Genomic DNA, 26,041 nt, shown 5'->3' on the forward strand with positions numbered 1-26,041 from the left:
CAGTTGGAGAAAGTGGCGGCCATTTTGAATGAGGGAGGTAGAGTCAAGGAGAGATGCCTTTTTGAGCTAAACTCTCCCCCGCCGGGTTAGGCTGTGCTCTACCCCCCCTACTCCCCCACTCTCCAAGACATCAAACAAACAAACAAACAAACAAACAATCAAACTCACCTAAACAGCCAAAGACACACTATAAACCAATTTAATACAAGCAAACAATACAGGCCACCTCATCTGGACTAACCGCATGGTCTCAAAGAGGCTCACACAGGCCACACCCCCACTTAAAAACACTTCCTCTTCCTGGATTTCTTCCTTGCTTCTCCTAAGAGTCTATCTATCCTAAGTGCTCCCCCTGCTGGGCCCCCAGCTACCATTACTCCTTCTCATCCAAATCCACTGACTGGATCTTGCTGCCTCATCTGACATGTCCTTTACAATTTTCCTCACAATCTGTCCACTTGCTCCTAACTCCCTTACCAAAGAGACAACAGACCTTGCTACAAATCCTCTACATCCTACTTCCACTGGACAAATCCTAACTTTCCATCCTCGCTGCTCTGCTTCTGCCCCTAACTCTGCATACCTGAGCTTTTTCATTTCATATGCTTCTTCAACTAAGGCCTCCCACGGAACAGTCAGCTCTATGAAATATACTTTCATTCTACTCCTAGACCACAAGACTATATCAGGCCTTAGCTTTGTAATGGCTATTTCCTGGGGAACAAGAAGCTTTCCTCCTAAATCTACCTGCATTTCCCAATCACAAGCACCTTCTAAGCTGCCTTGCCTTCTTGTTGTCTTACCAACTTTCTCTCCCTCTTGAACAAACTTGATTGCACCTTTCTTTGTTTTAGGTCCTCCTAAATTTGCCTGCCTCCGTAACTCTTCAATTCCTGCAGCTAAGCTTTTTAGAACCTGGTTATGTCGCCACGTATACTTGCCTTGCGACAGACTAACTTTACACCCTGACAGAATGTGCTTTAAAAATGATGTCAGAATGTGCTGTTTTAAAAAAAAAACAGAATTGCAAAGCTCTTGTGACTTTTTGAGAAAACATGCAGGAGCCAGAAACCAAAAGGCAAGAGTGTCCCACTTATTTTCACCTCAACAGGCATAGTGTGTGTTCATGCTTGAGGCTATACTCCTGTGTGGCATTGCCCTCCTCAGTGTATCCATCTGTTATGTGAGCAGTGGTCAGTTTGTGACTGGACACAGAGGGCCTCTCCAGATGGTTAATAACGAATGAGCTCAAATCCATACGGCTGAATGTTTTATGCTGTGAAAAAACTAACTTGAGGGGAGGTTATATCACCTTTTCACCCTGAACTAGTGATATATGTATCTAATTAAAGTCACCTCATTTTTTTTCTTTCCTCTCCTCTAATTATCTTCTTCTATTCCATCAGTGTTCATCTTCCTCTCTTTTCCCATCATTCCTCTTGCACTCATCCCTCCTACATCACTGTGCAGTCTTGTTATCTTTTTAATTATTATTTTTTACTTCCCATCAATCCGTCTCCATCAATATACAGAATCCTTCCCACATGACCCCCCATCTCTCATGCTCTCCTCTATCTTTCCCTTTATTCTTCCTCCTCTCATCTACTCTCTTTAATCTTTCTATGCTCTCTGTCTTTCCTTGTCAGCCCTTTCTCTCTCCCTTGCCCTTCTCTCCCACGCCACCACCTCCTCGCTATTTCTTCCTCATTTCATCTTCATCTAATTCGTACAGTACAAGAAGCTGGGATGTCAACATGCACATGGAGGCTCTTGGGTAACACTGCCACTGTGTTTGTCTGTGTTATCTTAATCTAATTAGAGTGAGTAGAGCACAGAGACACGTGGGGATGGGAGGTTACATGAATGTATAATAGAAAAGCACTTTTCTTCAAGAAATTGTGTTGGATAGCTGAGAGCCCTTCAGCTTCAATTTAAAAGATTGATAATAACAACCTGACGAAAACCTCCCCTCACAGAGAGCTCAGAGGTCACTGTCATCTACACATTAGCTCTATATCTGTAAGGGCTAGTTGAATTTTCCCATATACTTCAGGTTTTTAGTTATCATAGACTTGATATTGAACCTTGGGTTTCACTCCACTCAAAGTGCAGCTTTAGCAGCAAGATATGACACTTTTTTTACATTCAAATTCCCCTGTGTTTGCACCCAAATCACAAAGTAGGGGTATAACACGATCACAGCAACCATTTAAGGTCCCATTTTTTACACTTTTTTTTATTTGAAGTTCTGATATCCGTCAGAGGATATATTTCTCAATGTTGTATTACATCTTCTTTCTATGGCTTCTCTCTGGAGCTCTAGCGACAACAGGTCGGTGAGCCAATCAGAAAAGAGGCTCTGACTGTTTTCTGAGTGATCGAATAAAAATATACCAGACTTCATGTAAACACTCATGGTGCGTCCAGGTGGGCGGGGCTTGGGACATGGCTGAGCGCAGTGACTGTTTTGTTGTGACATCACAAAGTGACAGCAGTCCTGACGGCTTGTTTTAAGGCTCAGTTTCTGAATACAGACTGTGTGCATTTCTCTGTGGACTGAGCACTTTGATACTTTCACCGTATTAATATGAAACCTATACCTTCTTTATAATCAGAAAAGATAGGGAAAGCTTACTTTATAAATTATGTGACCTTTAATTGAGACAAAGGATCTGTTTGACCAAATTACATTCTCTTGTTGGGTACCCTTAGTAGCAAATCTAGACTTAGGAACTTTTCATGCCAAAATGTAAAACAACATCAAAGACTGAGTGAAAATTCAGACTAAAAAAATAATAAAAATATAAAGAGTCTGTTTGCTTTGGGACACTATTAAAAGGAATGTGGAGCAATTCCTGGAATGGATGATGGCTGTATCAGTGCTCTGCAATTTGTATTTTATGACTCAGTATAGTAACATGACAAACACTGTGTGCAAGCTTGGAAAGTAAACAAAATATTTCTGGATGAATACACTGAAGACAGCCAGCACTGAGAAAACAACACTTAGACTTTGATAAGTCCAATCAAACACATGTGAACATACACTCCCAAAACTCACACACACAAACAATTTGCTCGGGTGAGGCGGTGCTAATTAGTCCATTAACAGCTTACAATATCTGGCTGTCTACTTTCGGTCTGTCTACTCTATTAGTGTGACGCAATGAGGGGTATTGAATTATTGGGAAAGCAGAGGAGTCACATTGCAGATCAATACAAACACACTGGCTTGTCTGTTCCTGCAGACTCCACAGAAACAACCACGGAAAGGAGAAAAAAAAAAAAGGGCCACAGGTCTGTCTCTGCTCTAAGTTGATAAGACTATGAATTTAACGGTTATGTGACAAGGCCTTGGATAGTAGTTCATGACATCCTGTAGTTGTTAAGACCACTGCACCGTATCATTAGCCTCTATGCATGGTAAGCGTTGATGCAATGACTGCTAATGATTTAATAGGATGCTTTGTCCCACACAGCCATGTGCGCAAAGGACGTTTTATTCACACAAGTGGGTGATACACACATGCAACCACATTATTTCATCCCATCAGCTGCGTGTTCAACTAACAAATTGCTCAGTAATGGTAGCTATAAAAAGAGACATGATATTATAAGCTGAAGTGTATCTTGCATCGTGAAAAATCATCTATATTTTGTAATTATAACTCTAAAGTTCATAAATATGTGATACTCCCAGCTTCCCTTATGCTTAGATGTCTTCTCCAAAAAAAAGTAGCACCATCGTGGATAGCTATGTAAGATATTAATAACTATATTTCTAAAAATGTTCTCTACTAATTTGCATTTCAGAAATACATGTGTACAATTTTGCCTCCCACAGCATTATAGGTGCACTAAACCCCTGAAAATATTCATGGTAACAGTAAATACAATTTTAAGCTTTGGAGAAAATCCAGTTGGGTGGGTGCCATTTTGGGCGGTTTTCACTTCCTGTTAAACTCAAAACCTCTACATCTGGGGCATCACAGTGAGTGAGCCCCTGGCCACCCTGCACTGTACAAGCTAGACACATGTATTGCTCAGTTCCTCACCTGTAGTACTCTATGTTTGCCGTTTGATCAGCGATGGATGCCAGGTCCACTTTGGCCTCCTCCCAGTCAGGCAGGCCCAGCAGCTGTTTGATCACATTGTCAGCCATCTGCTGCATGAACTGCAGGGTCTGCACGTAGTCACCCCGTGTGGCGAAGATCTCATCCAGCCTTGCAAGGTGCTGGTGCAAACCACTCTTCATGCTGCCCATAGTACCAGTAACCTGCACAAGAGGAGAGGAGGGGAGTGAGATGAAAGATAGAGCGGAGCTATCAAAGTCCTTGGGGAGGGTTACATGACTGAACAAGAAACATCTTACTAGATGTTATGTTTGTGGTCTAGCCATCAACTCTAACCGCCATCAAGTTTTAATATCTCTACTCAGTTTCTATAAATGAATTTTATTATAGGCCTACTTGTTTCCTGGTTGTGATGCTCAGTTCTGAACAGTTGTGAATTGTTTCATCACACTGAGGAAAGATGTCTAAATATAGAAGGGTTTTTTGTTGCTTGAAGCAAGGCACTCAACCAACCAGTCAACTGCTGCTCTTGTGGAGCGGTTCAGTGGTTACACTGGAGGAGTCCTGGGGAAAAAGCCACGTTAGCGTGTGTGAATATGTGTGTGAATGTGCCTGCTTGTGTGTGTCCAAGCTGCTTTTCCAAGCTGCCGTCATGTATTACAATGTGCTCTTAAGCCGAGTAATCACTGGTAAAATCAGCATCAAAGTCAAACTTCCTAATGTCTATATTGTTGTACATTGTAAGGAGTTATGAAGAAACTATTTCCTGATTAACAATGGTAATAGCTATTGATGTTTATTGCTAATTACAGTAGCAAATGTTTGCATGCTAACACGCTACACTAAGATGAAGAACAAGGCAAACGTTATACCTGCTAAACATCAGCATGTTAGCATTGTCATTGTGAGCATGTTAGCATGCTGAAGTTAGCATTCAGCTCAACGCACTTTTCTGAAGCCTGCAGAGCTGATAGCATAGCTGTAGACTCTCATTCATTCCAGATAATAATGTATGTACTGACAAATAACAAATAATATAATTGGCAATTAAGTTAAATTGTGGAAACGCTGCCAGCAGTGTAACATACCAGTTTGAGGAAATGATAATGTTTTTATATCTTCCATCTTTCTACAAAAATGTATTGAGAGACTTTTCTTTGTGCGGAGCACGGTACAGAATCCTGCTCATGCTCGGATGCCTTTGGTCAACATTTACTCTGAAAAAGTTTCCCAAAAACAAGTGACCAAAGGTGAGATTAGCCTAAACATAAGGTTGGTCTGTGCTGCCAATCAGCAGCGGAGCAGAGAGGGGACAGTGTGTGTGTGGGCGAGCAGGAATAGTGAGTGTGGGTGTTGGTGAAGAGGTCCATTTTAAGTAAACAGTTCAGCTTGGAAAACAGCCAAAACTAGAGAGCCCAGAGGTGAAATAGTAGGTTTTCTGCTGCAGAGTGGAGTTTTGTATTCCATGCCTGCTGCTGTTGTTTGTCAGACTATTTTCCAAAGTGATACCTCACTAACGAGACTGATAATTTGTTAACCCATTACAGCCGTGAAATCATATAGCTAATCCATTCCTCATGGGGAAATGCAATAATCTAAAGCAAAGAACAAACAAACAAAGACAATCTCGTTTATTGTGATACCTCACATTTCTACCTCAGAAACAGGACCACAATATATTACGTTTGTCGGAACATCTTCTGTACAGGTGCTACCCATTTCCTTTGGACTAATTTCTCTGTACTTTGCTTAAAGGCAGGAAATTGTTTACAGGGACAGACATCCTGCTGTTTGATAATTAAAAAGGGTAATAAACGCTCTCATTCAGCTCTGGGTACTTGGCATTCACAAGAGAGACAACTCATATTGTTGCTCTGTTTGTCAGGAAAGGGGGTTTGCTGCGAGCTAAGACGTGGAGGGATTGGGTGGAAGTAATTAGCTGGGTTTTGCATTCAATGTGCGGCCCACACTAGACAGCCTATGGAAAAACTGACAGACGGAGAAGCTCAAAAAAAAAACAAGAGACAGAAAAAGCCCTACATGACTGACCGAGTATTGTCTGCTATACCTACAGGAATGTTTTCACAAATCATTTATTTTCGCACTCACATTTTAGAAGACATTTTTTTCTTTCAACAAAGTGAAAGACATCAGAGATATTTTCGCCTACAAATCACATTTTTATTGAATTGAGTGTTATTTTTGCTGTTCTAGTGGAATGATCTGCCTTATTGTGTGCTGTGACAATACGGACAGAAACCCCATACACAAAAGGAACCAAAGTCAAATTGAAATTTTTTCTTCTATTAAAATAGAGTTAGACAAAAACATAAAATCTGACATTTCAGGCATATTTAGTAGCTCCTGATCTTGATTTCCTTGTCTGTGCAAACAGTTCTATTACTTGAATGCAAAACTGACGTATAAAACAGCAATAATATAATTAAACGTACAGTATATGTGTTCGGAAATAAACAAAAAAGAAATGCACACAGCCTGTATTCAGAAACAGACTTAAAATGAGCTGTCAGGAATTCTATAACTTTGTGATGTCACAACAAAGCAGTTACCGCTCTCAGCCATGCCTCAAGCCCCGCCCACTTGGACTCACCATCCAACCTTGCAGGATTTGGTTTCTCTGAGTGTTTACCTGAAATCTGCTTTATTTTTATTTGATCATTCATAAAACAGTCAGTCAATCAGGAAAGAGGCTAAGAACCTCTCTTCTGATTGGCTCACTGACCTGTTGTTGCTAGAGCTCCAGAGAGAAGCCTAGGAGATATAAAACTACACTGAGATGGTTTTTGGTTCTTAAAACCACAAATATATCTTCTTATGGATATACACTAAAACACTGGAAAAAGTGTAACATAAGGGACCTTTAAATGACTAAAATAGAACCATACTTAGTCAGCCATTGAGAGTCACAGGCCTGTACAGGTTGTTATCCAATCACTCATCAATACCACGTCCTCCTTTGACTGAGTAGATGAAATTGCAGATGGGAAATGAAGGCATGTATCTGATCCTCGCCTCCATGTGTGAAACGCTTGGGGAGACAGCCAATCCTGCTAATCTCTCCTTCGTCTTCGGTCTGATCCTCACCGTTTAAGTGATCCGCACCGATCAAGCAGATATGATTCCCAGCCCAAGTCTTCTCATTCTTTATCTCAGTCTGATGTTTTGAGGGCACAGAGAAGCATTCGCTGCCTCACATCTTTTATAAACAAACAATGTGCAAAGGAATGTGCTTGGCGTGAAGCTATTTTACCGTGGGATATTCACTTCAGCGTGCTGGAGGGTAAACAAACAAAAAAAAAAACATAAAAGAAAAACCTGATAAATGACAAGTGGCCTTAGGCTGAAAAAGTGACAATGCTGTCAAATACCAAATGCTGATTCTAGCTTGAGGAAAGGGAAGAAAATGTAGATCAATGCACATTATGTAAAGGTTCTCGTTTACATGAGCGTGTATTTATTTTGAAGCCCCTATGCAGAGTAGGGAGGGGTGGTACGATCACATAGTCTCACGTCCTTTTCCTTGCCTGACCGACTCTACTATCAAATGATAAAATCTGATCCCTAATTACACTGAAAACCTTGGCATTTCCGTTTCCATCTTTCACATAGACCCATTATGACCCATTATACTCGCATGGAAAACAACTGTATTACTATTATTGCTTAATAATGATTCATATCAAACCATTTTTCTCATCTGAGAGTTCATATCGCAGGATCAAGACTGGATAAAGACTCTTTGTTTAAGTCCCTGTGTGTTGTTCTCACCCCCAGCTTTACCATGCTGTCTCTCAGACTCTACAGAATATAAATTCCACTTCCTTCACCAGAACTGGATCTTTATCTTTAAGCTCTGTTGGGGCTGGTACACGGCCTCCGAGGACGTGATGCTTCAGAGATGAGTCCCGGAGCATTAAGCAGCGTAAAAGAACATTTTTCACTTAAGACACAAACCTCCCAGAGAATGTCCGTCTCCGATTGAAACAGAAAATTGCTTGTTTTCATGTTGTTTTCTTTTTTTCTTTGAAAGCTGTGAATCACACTCTAAAGACTGGTGCCAGACTAAAACTGATGAAGACAGATTTCATGAATTTTTGCTTTTGGAACGTGCGCTGCGTTTTAAGTTTTCCTTTTGATAAGCTTCGGGTCACCGAAAGGGCCTAACTTTGGATCCGTTGTACCATTGCCACACAACTCTCACATCACGGCAGCCACTGACTTCTCATTCTATTAAATAATCTGCTCATTTTAGCTGCTGAGCAAGCATCCAAGAATCACTTCCACTATATTCTGTACCTTTCCCATAATCACTTGATAAATGAGGGCCAATGAGCGTATTGGTTAAAGTTAAACAAAGGTTAAGATCCTTTTCTTCCTGCTCTAACTCACTGTCTCTGCATGATAGTGGAGAGACTTTCTTCAATTAAAATTGAATGTGGGAGCTGGAGCGTGAAATGGAACATGGGTCTTGAAGTGCCTCTGCAGCTCAGTCACCTCAAAGATAGAGACCATCTTCACCGCTGGGTAACGAAGCTCAGCAGAACATCTCTTTAAAAATATATTCTTTCCTACCTCCTTTTTTTTCCTTTCAGATACTTGATGACCACGGAGCTCTTAGGAGGTTTTCCTGCGGCGGGACTTGGAGACGTTTATGGGTTTGTTCATGAAACATCGAACAGATATAAAATCAAGCATTTTTAGATGGCCCACACTGTGAAGACTGTTGTCCAAAAGTGAGATTGTGATGCTAGAAAACAACTCAACCGTGCAGTTTACTTATTCAGAGAGCGAGAGCTCACAAGAGGAGGGGGATTTGAGCAGAAAGTGGTTTGGCTACAGAGATGCCCTCAGTACTTTCCCTTCAACTTTGCAAGGCTGCCCATCCAGCCTTGCGAGATTAGGGAAGTCAGCAAAAGTGTCCATTAGTCATATCTCAACTGGACTGCATGAGCCAGCACGCCTATTAAAAAGCACATCTGGTTGTCAATGAGACTTTTTCATTTGCACCCAGGGAAAGCAGCTGTTGGGCGAGTACCGCAATGGTCCGAACATTAGCAACATTTCACAGATACAAGTTCTTTACATTGATGAAAAATACAATGTTAAAAATAGCAATGACAACAAAACAGCACAGGGCTGACAAGTTCAAATGACAGCAACAACAAAGAAATCAGGACAGAGACAAATAACAAGCACAGACGTTCTGAACACAGACGGGGAAATGAGCCAATACAAACAAGGAATAAAATGGAGCAGCTAGTCATACCAAAAGCCTGTCTGAATGGATAATAAAAACAAGGATGAGGGAAGAATGTGTGTGTGTGTGTGTGTGTGTGTGTGTGTGTGTGTGGTGGGGGGGTCTATAAAGGCTTGATTTAGTGATGTCCTCTAAGGAAACAGGAGAGAAGGAGTTCATTGTGGAGCAAGAAACAACAACGGCTGTGATGGTTTGCTGATGGGGGAATATTTGCTTTGATGTCAGTTCATATGATACTTTTTCAGTGGTTTGTCTTGTATTCAAGGACAAGACAATTGTCTGTTGACAGCATCACCACTGTCTCCTACAGAGACCATAGGGTCATCCTATATCTGGGCCAATGGTCCGTTCTACTTCCAAAACAACCGAGGAAAAGATTGTGCCTCCTCTCTTTGGATGTAACACATTTCTCGCCTCACCATCCCTAAACCACCACAAATTGTGGTGGTAGAAACTGTGATGCCCTGGCCTGCTCTCTTTGTATATCTAGCTGCTGTTGCAGTTGTGTAGCTAATGCAGGAAGTGGGGGAAATGATGAGGAGGACAAGTTTCACATCCAAACATCTATCAATTTTCCATCACTTATCCTGGTCTGGTTCATGGCGGCAGGGAGGGAGGCTTTGAGAGGCAGCACAGAACATCTTCCGGGTCTTTCTGGAGGTTCCCAAGGTACTATATCTCCCAAAGGAGTTGCAACACCCCGTGAAGGAAACTAATTTCAGCCATTTCTATATGCAATCTCGTTCTTTTGTTCACTATCCAAAGCTCATCAACCACAGGTGAGGACTGGAACCTAAATCGAGTAAAAGCTTCATCTTCAGACTCGGCTCGCCTTTTCAACACTGCATTAAGCTGCATTCATACATATGGGTTTACACTTGGTGCCTACGTGCATAGACTCCTCAAACATGAGCAGCTTCAGAGACACCACGTGGGGGAGCGCATGAACTCAGGTGGTCATCGGGGGCTGCTTGTGATTTCTCCTGCATGCCAGTAGAGTTTGTTGATAGTGAAGATAACACATCTACCAAAAGCAGCAGAGTCTGATATTCAGTAATAAAACACGGCAGACCGTCCCGCCACTGCTCACATCACACACCATCAAGTAAATGAAAAAAAAAATGTAAACACTGTTCCCACGCTCTACTTTGCCCTCTCTTGTGAACAATACCCCAAGGACCCAAGATACTTGAACTCCTTTGAGGAGTGCCACTTCTCAGAAATATTTTTTTACAGGACAAAGAACAGGGTCAGACTGTGAACACGCACATGGCGCAGCGCTTGGAAATTTCGACTCACATCAAGGGCATTTCAACTTCACCTGAGCAACTGGGACTGTCTGCGTGGAGTTTGACCAAACAGTGTGAATATCTGGTGTGTGCACAAAGAGTAATGAAAAGGTGTATTTCCACTCTTTATCTTTTGAAATCTACTGTTTTTTAATTCCCAATACCCTCACATATGAATAGCTTATTATTTTGTATTATTACATAAAGCTTATTATGAGACTGGTGTAGAAATATTCATGTTTGTAATTATGTAGTGGGACAACATCCAAAACGCATTTGAGCTTTAGCTAAATGCTCACTGACTGACCCAGACGTCGACCCAGTCCACTTGATGACTGCAGGCTGCCAAAGAACACCCATCTCCAAACAATACAGTTATTATTAGTGCGGCTAAACACCTCAAATGTCACATCGGTCCCATTACAGCATCCCGGCTGGCCGGTGTCCAAATTTAACAGCCCTTTCTCTTTTCTTTTTTTTTTTCATCACTGTTTGAAAGTGATGTCTCGTAAACGCACCTCTCTCAGTGTGCAAGTGCTTTGCCTAATTCAAAATTCCACATTCTCACTAATGTGTGTGAGTGTGTTCATAAATACATCATAAGCATATATTCCAGACCGTAACTAATCAAGGTCTCAACAGTAGCTGAGAAAAAAGCTTCTACTGATAATGAGTCTGAATTCCTTCCTTTCCTGTCTTACACACCGAGGCTTTGGAAGCGAACTCACTTCTAAACTCTCTTGGAGCCGGGCTAAAAGGCATTTGTGTGGGCCAAAGGGCAGTGAAGCCTTCATTGTCAATGATTTCAATACCAATTTCAATACCAACTCTGCCAATCAGACAGACTAGCAATGCTGCTTGTTCTTCCCCATCAAAGGGCTTTGTCTCCTGGGCTCATGGTTGATTAGGTGGGGGGAGACTGGGAACCGTGTGTGGCACACTGGGCCCTTTGTCCTACTCAAGAACTAGACTCCTTAACAGTCTTTAGCTGCTTGCAGTGAACTCACTCATGCACATGCACACACACACACACACACACACACACACACACACACACACACACACACACGCAAGCACACTCACACACGCATAAGATGCTAGAATAAAGGCCACCATGTCCAATTATGTGTTTGCATGAGTTCACACATCGCACAGGAACACACCGACAAGCTTCCACATCAGCTACATGTTGATGATTTCTCTCCTCTTGCTGGTGTGACTTTGGGAAATGAACACAGCGAGTTGTGCTTTACAAGATTAATAGGAGCCAATCAGCGAACATCAATTCGTACATTCTAGAAATGACAAAGGGTGAAAACAAGTTTAACGTGGGCACACCGACGAAGTGGAGTAAATCAAAATAAGCAAATGTAAGCTGGTTAATGCGCATCACGTGAGAACTAATCCCAACTGACAGCTCTACTGATCTTCCGACATCAGTAGTCATAGGGTTCTTACATCTTTCCAGTTTAAATCATTTATGAAGCACAACAATCAGTTGCCAGACAGCTAAGATCTACCCTCCATTAAATCCAACCATAAGTCCGAAAATACCACAAAACAGTGCTGTGCTGACTGTGCCACGGGCTCTATATGCTCTCAGCAAAGTGTTTATTACTGAGGCCATACTGAGTCACCGCGCTGAGTGGCTCACATACCACCACATTAATCTCCATTAACACAGATGGAGACTTAATCCCTACTCTTCGACAGCAAGTCACCCAGGGTCTCCGCCTGCACTGACACTACTGCTGGGTCGCACACCGCTGGGTCACTACTGGTCACACACTGGCGATGCAACAACACACAGCTAATGTTTACGAGTGTTACATTCATATGTCATCGTTATACAGAGTTCTTATGTTGTTGGTCATAAATAATACCCTTCCTCGTGTTAAAATGAAAAGTCCAAGTGAAGTCTCAAGTCAGTCTACACAAGTCTTAAGTCAAGTCTCAAATCAATCTCCATGAGCCTCAAGTCAAGTCTCAAGTCAATGTCCATGAGTCTCAAGTCAAGTCTTACGTCAGTCTACACGTGTCTCAAGTCAAGTCTTGTATCATTCTACATAAGTATTAGTCAGACTACAAAAATTTCAAATGAGGTCTCAAGTCACATCTCGAGTCAATATGTCAAATCTATATGAGTTTCACATCAATCTAGACAAGTCTCAAACCAAGTCACAAATCAATCTATAGGAATCTCAGGTCAGTCTAAACAAGTCTCAAGTCAATCTACATAAGTCTGACTTGGAGCTACACAAGTTTCAAATCAAGCCTCAAGTGGATCAATGCAGGTCCCTAGTCATTCTATAAAAGTCTCATTGAATTGATATCAGGTCAAGTCTCAAGGCAAGATTCAAATCTGCACAGTCTCAATTCAGTCACGAGAAGTCTTTAGTAATTTATCATGAATCTTGAACAAAGTCTCAAAGCAAATCTCAAAACATTGAGGGCTGAGTCCAAGCTGAGCCTCAAATTATCATTTTTGTGATGTAAGTTTGTCTCAAGTCGAAGTCTCACATCTCAAGTGTACAGCTCAGATGTCTACGCAGCACTGTAGACTGCCAAGCTGAATTGCAAAGTACTTTCACTAATAATGTTGACAGGTAATTAACTTTCATATTACCTCAACAACTTTTTCAAAAAACGCTGGTGGGGGAAAAAATCCAGGGGGAGAAAATATCCAACAGTTTTAACCTGTGTGAATTTGACTCTTGTCTGAATTAAGAAAAATGTCTTGTCATTAGTGTGAAATGTGCAACAGTGAGCTCCATTTGGGCATCTGTGTCTCTAAGATGGGAAGTGAGACAGATAAAAATAGAAGAGGATCATACACACGTACTGAGCTAAAGTGAGCACAAGAAACGCACAGGACGATCCTTTGTTTCTGCTGAGGCCACAGTGACAGAGAGACAGAGAGAGAGAGTGTGTGTGTGTGTGTGTGTGTGGGTGTTTGGGTTGTCTGTCTGGGAGGAAAGAGTTTTTGTGTGGAGAGGCTGTCAATTTGTGTGTAGTGGTAAAAAGCCATAAAGAGACCATAAAAACATTTAAAGGCATACTAAACTGAGTCCTCTGGGCTTTCCTCCTCTCTTGTGTGTGTGTGTGTGTGTGTGTGTGTGTGTGTGTGTGTGTGTGTGTGTGTGTATCTCTGTGGGTCTGTATACAACATTTCTGAAGCATCACTCTGAGCTGTTTCTTTCTCGCTGGATGGGTCTCATCTATGAACTTCATGTGTTATGAAAAAGCTTTAATTGAACTGAATGTTTTGAGTTCGTTTTTACGAACTAAAAAACATAATGTCACTGAATTCATACAGAGATATTATGAGGCATATGTGTGTGTTTATGCAGATAAGATGCTCATCATGTGACACTGTGTGTTACCTACCAGACTGTCCACACCGCCCAGCGTGTGATTGGCGTTGTACAGGGAGTAGGTCAACTGGTACACACCATCATTGGTCTCACTGTTGCCATAGAAACCCACACCCACTGCGACGCTGCGGAGAGAAGAGGCATGGAGGGACAGGTGAGCCTTTGATAAATTAATGAGAGGAACAGAGTACAACAGTAGCTTGCAAATCCTACATGTCCAAGGTGATGTCCTTTTCTGTCACTGAAGTCAAAGCCATTATTAGAACCTTTGCTGAATTAAAAACATTAAACAACCTGGAAGCACTGATTTTATTTCTGTACTAAAACACTGCTGTGGTTATATACCACCTACAAGGAGTGCGGCTCAACAGGAAACAACACCTACACAACATTTAATGAATATTTCATGAATTCATTTTCAGCCTGGCATTATCTTAACCTCCTAAGACCCGAACTCTTGCATGGCGTGCATTTTTAATTTCTCTTTGCTATTTAGGCTGATTGGGACCTGAGAAAAATGATGTCCACATATGAGGACATTAGTTTTAAATTTCGATTACTGAGTGGCAGTATAATATCTTCATATATGGTCACCAGGCCCTTGTTGAGAAAAAGTTAGTATTGTGGTCTAGAGAACCCAAAATGTGAGGTCCACATATGTGGACGCCAGGTCCTAGGAGGTTAAAACAGAATCATCGATTTACCCATCAACCAGGACTTTTGGGAAAACAGGAAGGTAATGAGGCAGGAACAATCTGGGACAATCCCTGACAGAAGGTAGAACTGTGAGTACATATGTTAAACAGCATGATTGACTGTGTATTGGAAAGGCGGAGTTGTTGTGTGTGTGTCTTGGGGGGAGCATCTTGGAGACTTGAAGGTTGTGAGAGAGGTCATATCAGATTCATTTAGTTTGCACTATGACTAACTCAAAGTCGAACTTTCTTCTTTTACTTAAAACACTGATAGAATATTGTTCAAAGAAGTGCATAAAGATAAGTACACTGTCTTCTGCATGCAGCAAGCCCTACTTTTTGATGGACATGTTTATCAAAACCTCAAAACAGAATGGTTTACTACTGCAGGGAAAACAAACATACTGTATCCATAGAGCAATATAGTAATGCTGTCAGAAACTGAATTTCTGTGTTGACTTATGTAAACAACACTCTTTGAACCAGAAATTATATAATACCGGGTTTTGGGATTTGTGTAATTTGGAATAGTTTTTCATAGATTCAGTCATGCAAGGATTTCATTTGTTCAGCTGGATCATCAGCACCAACAAAATAACCACAGACATAAACACAAAGTCTTTAAGTCGTCTCTCTGAGCTTTGGTTCTCCCCAAAGTGCTGTCATATTGTGCTGCCATATGAATGGATTTGAAAGCAGCTACACTCAATCTTTCTCTACATAAATAGCACAAATAAGTTTGATGTAGCAACATTACTCTGAAGGTACAAGAACCTTCTCCAAAGAAGATGATGCCCATGGCACATTAGCAAAGCTGACATGTCTGCTGGAGGAAACTCTTTTATACCCATAGTCATCAGTTCATTAGTGCACGTAGCTGAGATAGTGCGATCAAATACAACAGCCCTGTAGTAGTAGTATGTAATGTCCAAAGGTGGAGCTGTAGTTTGTGGAGCCGTGGAATCGTATGAAATGGTGTTTCTATAATTTTGTCCGCAGTGTTTCAGTATGACACAATACAGTACAAGCAGCACAATCTGTCGCCTGCGAAATGACCCCAAAGATCCAATACCTTGGACTCACAAAAACTAAATATGAGCTTCATTAATGCAGAGCTGTTGTATAGGATTACTTTGGCTGTAGCTTCCTCAAGCATTATCTACTATCTCTTTATCTGATAATCAATGTTTGTTTATATAAAACTGGGAGGAATAGTGCTTAACTGGAACCCAATACAAACCCTAGAGTTGAACGCATACAGTATAGGGCTATTTGACGCAATTATTTATTATGAATCAATATTTTATGACCTCATTAAGTCTACAAGGTTTCATGAGTATGTATGCCTCTTCATTTATCTAATAAACCATAAAACATCAGTACAGCTTTCTGGAGCTTGTCCTTCTGTAAAGAATGAGTCCATAGATCATCAGTTCAAGCAGCTTATTACGAGACATAGTTACCTTGTCATTGTTAGGCGACCTCTAGTGGCTGTAGTAATTACGAGAGGAGCAAAGGGGGAAGTTAGGTGACAGGTTGAAGTTTGGGGTAGACGGACGGGTCGGCAAAACACAAGACTATCACACAGGAAACTGCTGCTTGTTTCCTGTAGTAAACCGACCATGAGTCATCCTTGTTTTTTAATCTTGATGATGAAGGTCCTCTGATCTTAAGAAAGTATTTATTTAAACCTAAACCACGATTATTTCTAAACCTAACCAAGTAAATTTTGTGTCTAAATGAAAGTCTAGTACACCTGCTGCTATGCTCTTATGGGTGGTACCCAACAGTAAGGACAAGTGATCTGTAATGTTGGTTAATTTTGAGGACTTGTTGATCTTGATGATCCGTTTATCATTTTAAGAAACTACTAGAGTTACTATTGGATAAATCCATTAATTTAAGCTAAGTATTTAAACAATTTATCCATTACTTTCATCATTTATCATTACTGTTACTTTCAGCTAGCGCCAAACTTTACCATTGGCTTTAACACTTATCCCTTACTTTTAGCCATCTATTTAAACCATGCCTTAATTATTTTTTAGCTATTTCACCATTTATCATTACTGTTACTTTTAGCTAACTCTTGCCTTTAATGTTAGCTAGCTACTTTAAACGCTTATACCTTATTTTTAGCCATCTACTTAAAACATGTATTCATAACTTTTATCTAACTACTTGAACTGTTTATCCAATACTTTTAACTGTTTATTTTAACCATCATTTAGTTTTGAACTGTTTATCTGTTAGTTTTGCCATCTATCATGTTAAACTAACTTTCACAGCTTTCTTTGTGTTTTCACAGGCTCGTACGGTGTTCAGGTGTAACAGCTGACTAAACATGAAATTATGTTTTTCACAATCAAATTGTGATTTGTATTTTTCCAGATTAGTTCAACTACTCAACAATCTTTCAGTGTTTCCCTGAGCAACTGCAAAAGTACCCCCTGCGCCTAAAAGACCTGGTTGAGAATCACAGGAAACCACGACTACGCCATGGTAAAATGTGCCCCAGATAAAGGCCAGGGGCAGGTCAGGCCAGTACTAAAGGGAACGTAAGCAGGAGTCAGGATAATTGAGACTTAGAGCAGTGTCCTTAACCTCGTGGCTTCCCCCTTGAATCCTCCATGATGCTCCGGATAAGCATTAAGCAGAAAAGAGAGACTATAAATCTACGGTCAACGATGCTCCCGGCAACACTCGCCTGGAATCGCTAAATTCTGGCAGAGTTACTGTGGCAGTGGATGTTGAGTGCAGGTGGGGCAGAGTAGCAGGGGCTATTTTCCTGATTAGTACAACAAGAATAGAGTCTCATTAACCGAACCCCTGCAAGTAAACCTCCCACTTGGCGGGTTTTAACACAACCCTCAGGGAGAGACATGAAGAAAAGGTAGGAGGAGATACAGCAAAGGCAGAGAATGCATGAATAAAATCATCAGTTTGGAGAGAGGCAGGAAGTGACAGTTACAGACAGACCAAAAGAGACAGCCTGACAGTGAACCAAGCTGTATACTGTAGCCATATTTTATATGGACAGACAGGGAGACGGATGGCTTATAAGAATTAATGCAACACATAAGCAGAGAGCAGGGAACAGGACAAACACGGCAAGGTAAAAGAAAACAAAAAGAGGATATGCCTTGCTTCATGTGCCCACATTAAATAGTAACCCACTGATGATGACACATATACTTTTTTTGTCTGGATTGTTCTGTTTTTTTTGTTCCCCACCAAAAAGCATCACCTAGGAAAGAAAACACCACAGAGTCGCTCCTCTTTTATCTCTCATCACTGATCTTCTAACGCCACAGAAGCAGAAAAATGTATTAAGTAAAAGTAGCCCGGAGAAACATCGACTTCTTTGAACTCGTGCAAATATTTTAAGAGCAAAATCAATTTTTTTTTTTTTTAAAGAAAGAAACTGGGAGGACAGAGAGGCATGTGTAAAGAGAGAGAATATCTGTCTTTTTCTATCCCTCCTTCACTCCATCAGTCCACCCAGTTCCCTTTGTGCTACTCCTTGAAATATCCATGGTCTAATTCAAAGAGAGAGAATGTCATAGATTTGAGTTGGCATGCACTGAGCAAAAGTCCAAACTGTCATGTTGATAAATGACAAAGTAGATAAAAGACAGTGAAGGGAATTTAGAAAAAAAGGAACCTTCAGCCTGCAGCAGAAAAAGGCCTTGGGCTACTTTAAATAGACTCAGACACATTTGAATATTTGAGGTTTTCCCCCAAAATGGCAGCGATGACTCGCCTGAGATGACAAATATAGACAAGAGAATTTATATTTTTTTCCCTGTCCTCCTCAAGTCCCAGTGAGGGCCACCTAAAAAAATCCTCTTAATATGCAGCGGGCCTATAATATAAAACACAAATAGCTCCTTTCTGAATTTTTCATGTACGCATCTCTTGTTTTCAGAGCTAGACAATTTCCAAAATAACCATTTAAGGCCTGAGAAGCACTAAAAACAAGGTTATAAATTGTCAGTTACTAAAAATAGATGACCCCAAAAAACGGTGAAGGAGGGCTTTAAAAGACTACTGCTGGTTCATTTTTATTGCTGCTTCTGTGCCAAAGCATTTCTGTATTGAATCTGATGTAGTGAATACACTGATATAATGTAAAAAGGGCAGCTTATCTCTATTCCTTTTCTTGTGCACTCCGTTCTCATTTTTACTTTCTGACTGGCATCAGATACCAATAAATAAACATTAAATACAAATAAATATTTTAAGTGTCTTGGAAAGTAGAGTAACTTTCCCTTTCTGCATTTTTTTTTACATAATGTGCCTTTGTGGTTTTGGATACCATGAGACAGTCAAAGTTTGGCCACTATCATTAACCCTTGATGAGTTCAACGTTTTGCTTTCTCACGTATGCCTCTGTGCCGGCGACGGCCGAGGCCAGAGGCATCCTGTTTTTAGGTTTTCAAATTCTAATCAGTTCATCTATAACTGATTAGAATTTGATGGACAAAGGTCAAAGGTCAAAGTCACTATGACCTCACAAAACACATTTTTGGCCACAACTCACAAAATCATATATTATAATTATAATTCAATTTACCTACATGTCCATGTACATGTCCGTAAGGATGAAATGAAGTGATGACATTTTATATCCAAACGGTCAAAAGTCAACTTCACCGTGAAATCATAATGTTCTGCAAAAAACACCTATTCTGTATTTATGGGACAGAATGGCAGATTGTGAACATATTTCCTGCAACTTGGCTTGTTGGTGGAAGCCTAAAACTGCGAGGTGGTAATTCTAGTTTTAGATTGATCTCAAGTATGTGAATGGATTTGTTTGTGTCCAAGAAGAGCTGAATCCAGGGCAACAGGACTTTGTTATAGATACTTTAAGTCCAGTTGTCCTCAATTCAGCTCCTCTTGGATAACCATGAGCTGCACGACTGAGAAGCTTCACAGTCATCAAATTGTTTGTGGGTTTTTGTGTTTGCAGAAATACTTGCCTCTAATTGCCCTTGTGGGATGAATAAATTTAACTGACATTAATTGAATAAACGACCAACAACTGTTAATGTTTAGAAGATGGACATTAGATTAACTTTTTACTGCATATTAAAGACCTTCTAGAAAAAGAGCAGCTGTATTTTTCTAAACAGTCAAACTGTCTGAAATTGAAACTGTAAATTATCATAGTTATATTACAAGTTGCTGCGTTGTCACTGTCCAGATGTCTTCCACATGAGCAGCCTAATCTGTTACGGTACAGTATAATTACACAGTTAATGTGCTACACCGTGGGCCGCACTGCAAAACCACAGTGAGTGACATCTGCTCTGGCTTCATAACTGTTAATTAGGATGGACATCACGGCGTATCAGCTCCAGCCACTGTCAAACATAATTAGAGTGGAGGACGGCGAGACTATAAGCAGAAACATAAGGAAGGGGTGGGGGGGCCGGGGTATGCAGGGAGAGGAAGTGAAATGAAAAGGGGGAAACAGGGAATAGATGTAAAGAGAGGGGGAAAAGAGGGGGAAAGGATCTGGAGTGATGGGATTAAAATGTTTTCCTCTTCAGTCCATGTCCAATGCAAGATCCACTGGGCAATCACATCCACCCTCTGGTATATCCAGAAGATTGACATAATTAAAGTTGGGAATCAGATGAAGGAGAGTTGATTTCCCACAGGAAATCCCATCTCATTCATGTCACAAGTCTTACAATTGATCTAGTATGGCCACATAAACTCTTTGAATCTCCTTCAGAAGGAAACAGGTCACTTTAATGGGATTATTATTGAGCATTATCAATGCCAAAAAAGAAAAAGTTTTTGTGATGAACGCACATGGCATATTTTTTTTTTTACAGTATCTGACATGATAGAGGTTTCTACTCAAGACCAGACACATGGATATGATTTTGTTTGTAAAGTGTGGGGGCTGCCTGAAGACCAAGAAGCTAAGGCAAGACTTCTAGACTTTCTCAGGAGGGTAAACGCACACACAGGAGTTACAAGGATACAAGGACCTTTATCGTCATCTCATCACAGTGATACTATTACTTTTCAAGGTACAATTTCCACTTTAAGAAATGGAAAATAAAGTATGTTCTTAAATACTTCACAAAATGAAAGAGATGGAGGAAAGCTACTGTACATTCAGGCAATTCAATATGCGTTTGCGTCCGTATTTAGAGCATGTTTCAACCTAATTTCCAGCAATTTGGCAAAAGAAAATGCAAATGAACGTGTGTTTCCATCCACTGCTGTTACGTTAGGGATTGTGTGCATTGGAAGTAACAGCTGGGGAACCAGTTGGGCACCATTAAACCAATGCAGAGGAACAGGATACAATGAGCTGGTGCAATTAAAAGAGTGCCAGTCAAACCTCAAGCGAATGAAAACAATGTAGGAAACATGAGAGAAATATGGCATTTATGTTTGTTGCATGTATTTATTTGACCGACACGTTTGCAAATGGATTTTGTGTGTAAGACTGTGGATTTTTTTTTTCATTTTTTGTTTTTATAGATCTGTGGTTTCAAGTACAAACAAACCATAAAGCCATAAGGCTGTAAGACATTTTTCAAATAGGTTTAAAGTCTAATCCACTACCCAGACAATCAATTCCTGAGGGCTTCCTGCAGCAGCCAGCGACTTTAGCCAATGTGTCACGACAAAATGCAACAACACTTGGTGAATATACAGTACCGCAATTACACAACAGGACTGACACCTCCCATTGTCCTCGTCCTCTACCAGCTGCTGCTTGCAACATGAGGTTTTTTTTTTCCCCTTCTGACTGTGATTTCACATAACACACACCTTCAACATGAGTAGTGCTGACACTTCTCTACAATTTAAGAAGCTGCACATAAATAATGAAATATCACATAATGAAGACTGGTTGAACAGACACCATTTGCAACCCCTGACAGAGAGAAACCGCTGAATAAATGTGGACGAACCAAGCGAAGTGTTTTATGATTAGTGCTTCAGTGCTGTTTTTTTCCAAGCAGTGATTCAAAGGTAATTTGACATACACAACGTTCGTCATCATTTTAAATGTTTCCTTTTTAGAAGTCTGTGGGATGAGGCTTTTCTCCGAAAAGCATTTCTTTTTGTTTCCCAATTGCATTCAGCAGATACACAGAGTGACAGCAGTGACACAAACATATGACAAAGAAGAATAAATCATTGGTATGATTAAAGCTACAGTGGCACAGAACGCATGGTTTTCCCTGCAGTGCTGAGCTTTTATTTATTTTTTTATTTCATACACTGCCACATTACTACAATGTGTTTCCATTTAACAATGAATCTCTGGAAAAAAGATAATGCTTGATGCTTAATCTAATATAACTCACTGGTTAATAAGTAAGACTGTCACATGGCTGAGAGAAGTAACCACTCTTCTGGTAACAAATTCAATTAGCTACTCTATGGATAGCACATATTTCACTGACTGATTTAATAGTGATGAAAGTGCTGACTGTGTTGCATCCGTCCGTGTGTTTTAGGAACTTTTACTTTTTAGTCTTTTAGGAAAATTACTGACTGTAAGTGAATCTTTGCCCCTATAATTTGAGGTTTATAATGGTTAATGTTGCAGTTTGTCAGCAGCAGCGTAGCAGCTTGATTTGCAAGTTGGAGACAGAAAATGAAAAGTTGGATCTAAGTATAAAAATATATTTTTTGTTTTTTTAAATCGGGGCTGTCTGTGTACAAGCTACAGGCTATAATACTGATATCATTAATCTTTATTGCAGCTAAACATAATGTCACTTCACATCAGGGAAGTTTTCAGTTCGGCACAGAGTGAGATGATGAGATCCAGCAGCCTACAGCCAAAATAAATCACATCGAAACTGCTCCTCCAGTTAAATCTGAGGGGAAACACTGGGTCAGATATCATCTTAAAAAAATAAGGGAACAATTTCTTCTCCTCCTCTAAAATAGTCTCATTTCAATAATTTAAGTGGTTTATAAAACAAATTCCATTTCCTCCTGCATAAGACATGATAATTGAGCTTGAAATTCATTATGCATTAGTATTTTTTTTCTGTCTTGTAACACAAGATCTGTGCTAATGGGTCTAATGTAAAAATTAATTTTACTCACCATTAGTAACCTGTAACCTGCTTTCCATTATTGCATTAGGTTGCATTATCCATTCAGCGATATAAACAGGGTTTTTTCTTTATTTTTTCATAGAAGCAAAATAAATAGGCTACGCTTGATAAACTTTATAGACTGCTGGTTCAGGCGAGCATTAAGCTGGGGGAAATGTTATTTACAAGCATGAAAAACCCATTATTATTTCTAAGCTGTACTTAGTGTCAGGACCTGTATAATAATGTTCCTGTCATATTGCTATCAAGACTCAGAAGGTAAATGGTAGGGTATGGTGGCTTTCATATGCTTTATTTTCATCAAATGTATATAATCCCCATGATACACACATATAAATGTGTATATATGTATACAAAGATACTCATATATATATATATATATATATATGTATAAATAACTCACAATGTCTTAAAGATTATTGCATGTGTTTCATATGTATATGCATTTTATTTTGCATCCTCTACAAGAGGTTCAAGGTGAAGAGATTTCTCTCCAGTAATGGCAGAGACGCACAATTACACTTTGCATATTGTCAGTAGACTATTCACATTACACCCACAACCGGGAAAAGCTTCACCCACAATGATGGTACAGGGCTTGGCACTCAAAACCACCAAGAGGATGTTTTGTTAACTCCAGTGTAAACTCACAGCTATATAATTTTGAGTTGATTGTGTCAATACAGCCTGAAACCACCGGCAACCACACAAAAAAAAAAAAAAAAAAAAAAAAAGGGGGTGAAAGTTACCAGAGAGATGTCATCCACATCAACAGCATCAGTGTCTTACAGAGGTAAAAGAGACAGATCAACAACTGATCTCATAAAAAGAGGGAAATAGAAAACATTGGCTGTGCCACTGTGAACCCAGATCACATGTATTTGCAGAATTGCAGTAGAAGCTTTAGGGTATCTTAAAAGAGGGGTGGACTGACAGGCATGTAGACCAGAGAGAGCGACCCTGAACTCCTGGAGAATACAAATGGGCAAACAAAGACATACAGACATACAGACATACAGTGTGGACAAATATACAAAGAGTCTACACACTATGAAGTAATAAGTCATGGATCTCATGTGGGAATACAGAATGTGCAAAGACAGACAGAGTCTGGGCACTGAAAGCATCCTGCCACTTACAGCTCTCCATCAGGAATACTGAATGAAAGGGAAATGGGAAAACACACAGAATGGCAGACATCAACAGAGAGAGAGAGAGAGAGAGAGAGAGAGTGTGTGTGTGTGTGTGCGCACTATAATCAGCAGTTAGTCATAACAGCTTGATTCCCTCACCATGTGATGAGGCCTGCAGCAACAGCGGACCAGGTGACGCAGCAGGAGTTCGGCTTCTTGCTCTCCTCCTCCTCATCTTTGCGGCAGCAGCACAAACAGCTCAGGTAAATGGCCAGACAGAGAAGGTTGAGGCCGAGCCCTGCAGCCGCCACACAGCCCAGGAAAATGAGAGACTGGAGGGGGAGAGAGAGGGGGGAGAGAGCGCCATGACACAGCTGAGTCAGAAACAAAAACTAGAATCAGATCTCATGCATCATACCATGAACAACCATTTTCACCCGGAGCGTAGGGTCACCTGTGACTAATGCTTCCCAGAAATAAACATCAAGATAGGACAAAAACAAAAATAATACATAACTTTTATTTGTGGCAGATTGGCCTGTTGGTTCATGTAGCTGTTAAAGCAAAGCGGTTTTGTTTATATGGCACATTTCATTAAAGTAATGTGCTTTCAAAGTGCTTTACATTCAACAGTGGAAGAAGCGTTCAGAAGCTGAACAGAACAGTAGAAAATGTCAAAATGTCTTGCACGCAAAAGGCCCTTTAAGCACAATGCATAAAAGTAAAAGTTCTCATTATGCAGAATGGCCCGATTGAGTGTGTTATGTTGTTACCAGCCGCCACAGCGTGTAGCTGGCATTATTTTCACCTTGTGAGTCTGTGCATGTGTGTATGTCATCATGGCAAAATGTGGTCCTGGAGACACCTACTGTGGCGGGAACTACCACAGAGACAGTTTTGAGTAATTTGGCAGGTGTTTATATGTCTGTCTGTCCATTGACAACCATTTTGTCAGCATGATAGAGTCACAACTGTTCAAGATACAGTCAAGGTATTTGAAGATGGGCGCGCTCCAACCCCTGTGTGCTGAGTACTCATGCAATAATGTAGCAATGACTCATGGGTGGGAACGTCAACTTGGCTGATCCCATCACAAGATGGTGTCTAGTTACTTTACTGGATTATTACAAGTGATTCATTAGTGTGTGAGAACAATTGTAATGTTGAAGCTGGTCAAAGAGAAGTGTGAATTCTGAAATGTAGTGAAGTAGAAATAGAACCTTTGAGAATAGAAATTAACTACTTAAGCATAGTACTACTATTAGTACTACTAGTACCTCAGAACTGTACTTTAAACAGCATTTCAGTAACGGTACTGTACACAGTATTGTATGTGGAGAAGAATAAAATACAAGAAAATGCTACAATTAAAGAATCTAAATGTTAAGAAAATTAAGTGAAACTTTGTTTGCATGCATTAGCTTCACTTTCAGTAGTGAGTAGTAATAGTTTTTTAGTATTGAGATGTTTTTTAAAGCTCTAGAGCTGTTTTCATCCACTGACTGTCTACCACCCGCTCAGCTACAAACAGCGAGCTAAGTTAGCGATTAGCAGGTGAACAATGTCAAACATTTAGCAGCTAAAGAGTCAGACACTTTTGTAGGAGATGGTGGCAACCAAAACAGAGCTAAAAGGAGTGTGAATGTTGGACTTACATCAATCAGGTGGATAGAAACTGAAGTCAAAATGAATGCTAATGCTAATGCTGCTGTGTCTTATGTGTAAATAGGCAAGTTAGCTAACATGTTGTGTTGTAATGACTGAACAGGTAATTTGACCATTATGGCAGTTTAAAAAATTCTTTCTTTATTTTTATTCATTCGCATTTAGCTAGTCTCTCTGTACCGAATCTCAAAGTGAGATGAGAGACACAAGTCACATAAAACATCCTTTTCTTCTCTATAAATGGCTGCCTGTTTAGAGCCTCATAATACAAGGACGATGTTCTGTGGCTCCAAGCAAACAATTTCAAACTAACAACAACAGTCCACGTGATTACTGTGGTAATAAGACATGAAAACTGATGAATATGTCTGCACCAGCCCCAGAAACAAGGCCAGCTGCATTCTGGGAGCCAGTTATCCTCCT

The 26,041-nt window shown here is 40.3% G+C and overlaps 1 protein-coding gene across 2 annotated transcripts in view; it reads right to left on the minus strand.

The window, feature by feature from the left end:
* ttyh2 (tweety family member 2) overlaps positions 1 to 26,041 on the minus strand; it is a 61,682-nt gene that overhangs the window by 22,327 nt on the left and 13,314 nt on the right. For both annotated transcript variants that reach the window (XM_023431360.2, XM_023431359.2), the window contains exons 2-4: positions 24,113 to 24,285; positions 14,028 to 14,139; positions 4,056 to 4,276 (exon numbers count right to left, since the gene is read on the minus strand). In XM_023431360.2, the coding sequence (XP_023287128.1) occupies positions 4,056 to 4,276; positions 14,028 to 14,139; positions 24,113 to 24,285 (506 nt within the window). The remainder of the gene's footprint in view (positions 1 to 4,055; positions 4,277 to 14,027; positions 14,140 to 24,112; positions 24,286 to 26,041) is intronic.

This window comes from Seriola lalandi, unplaced genomic scaffold, assembly GCF_002814215.2.
Source record: "Seriola lalandi dorsalis isolate HSWRI2012SDOR001 ecotype SW California unplaced genomic scaffold, Sedor1 jcf7180002054920, whole genome shotgun sequence".
NCBI lineage: Eukaryota > Metazoa > Chordata > Actinopteri > Carangiformes > Carangidae > Seriola > Seriola lalandi.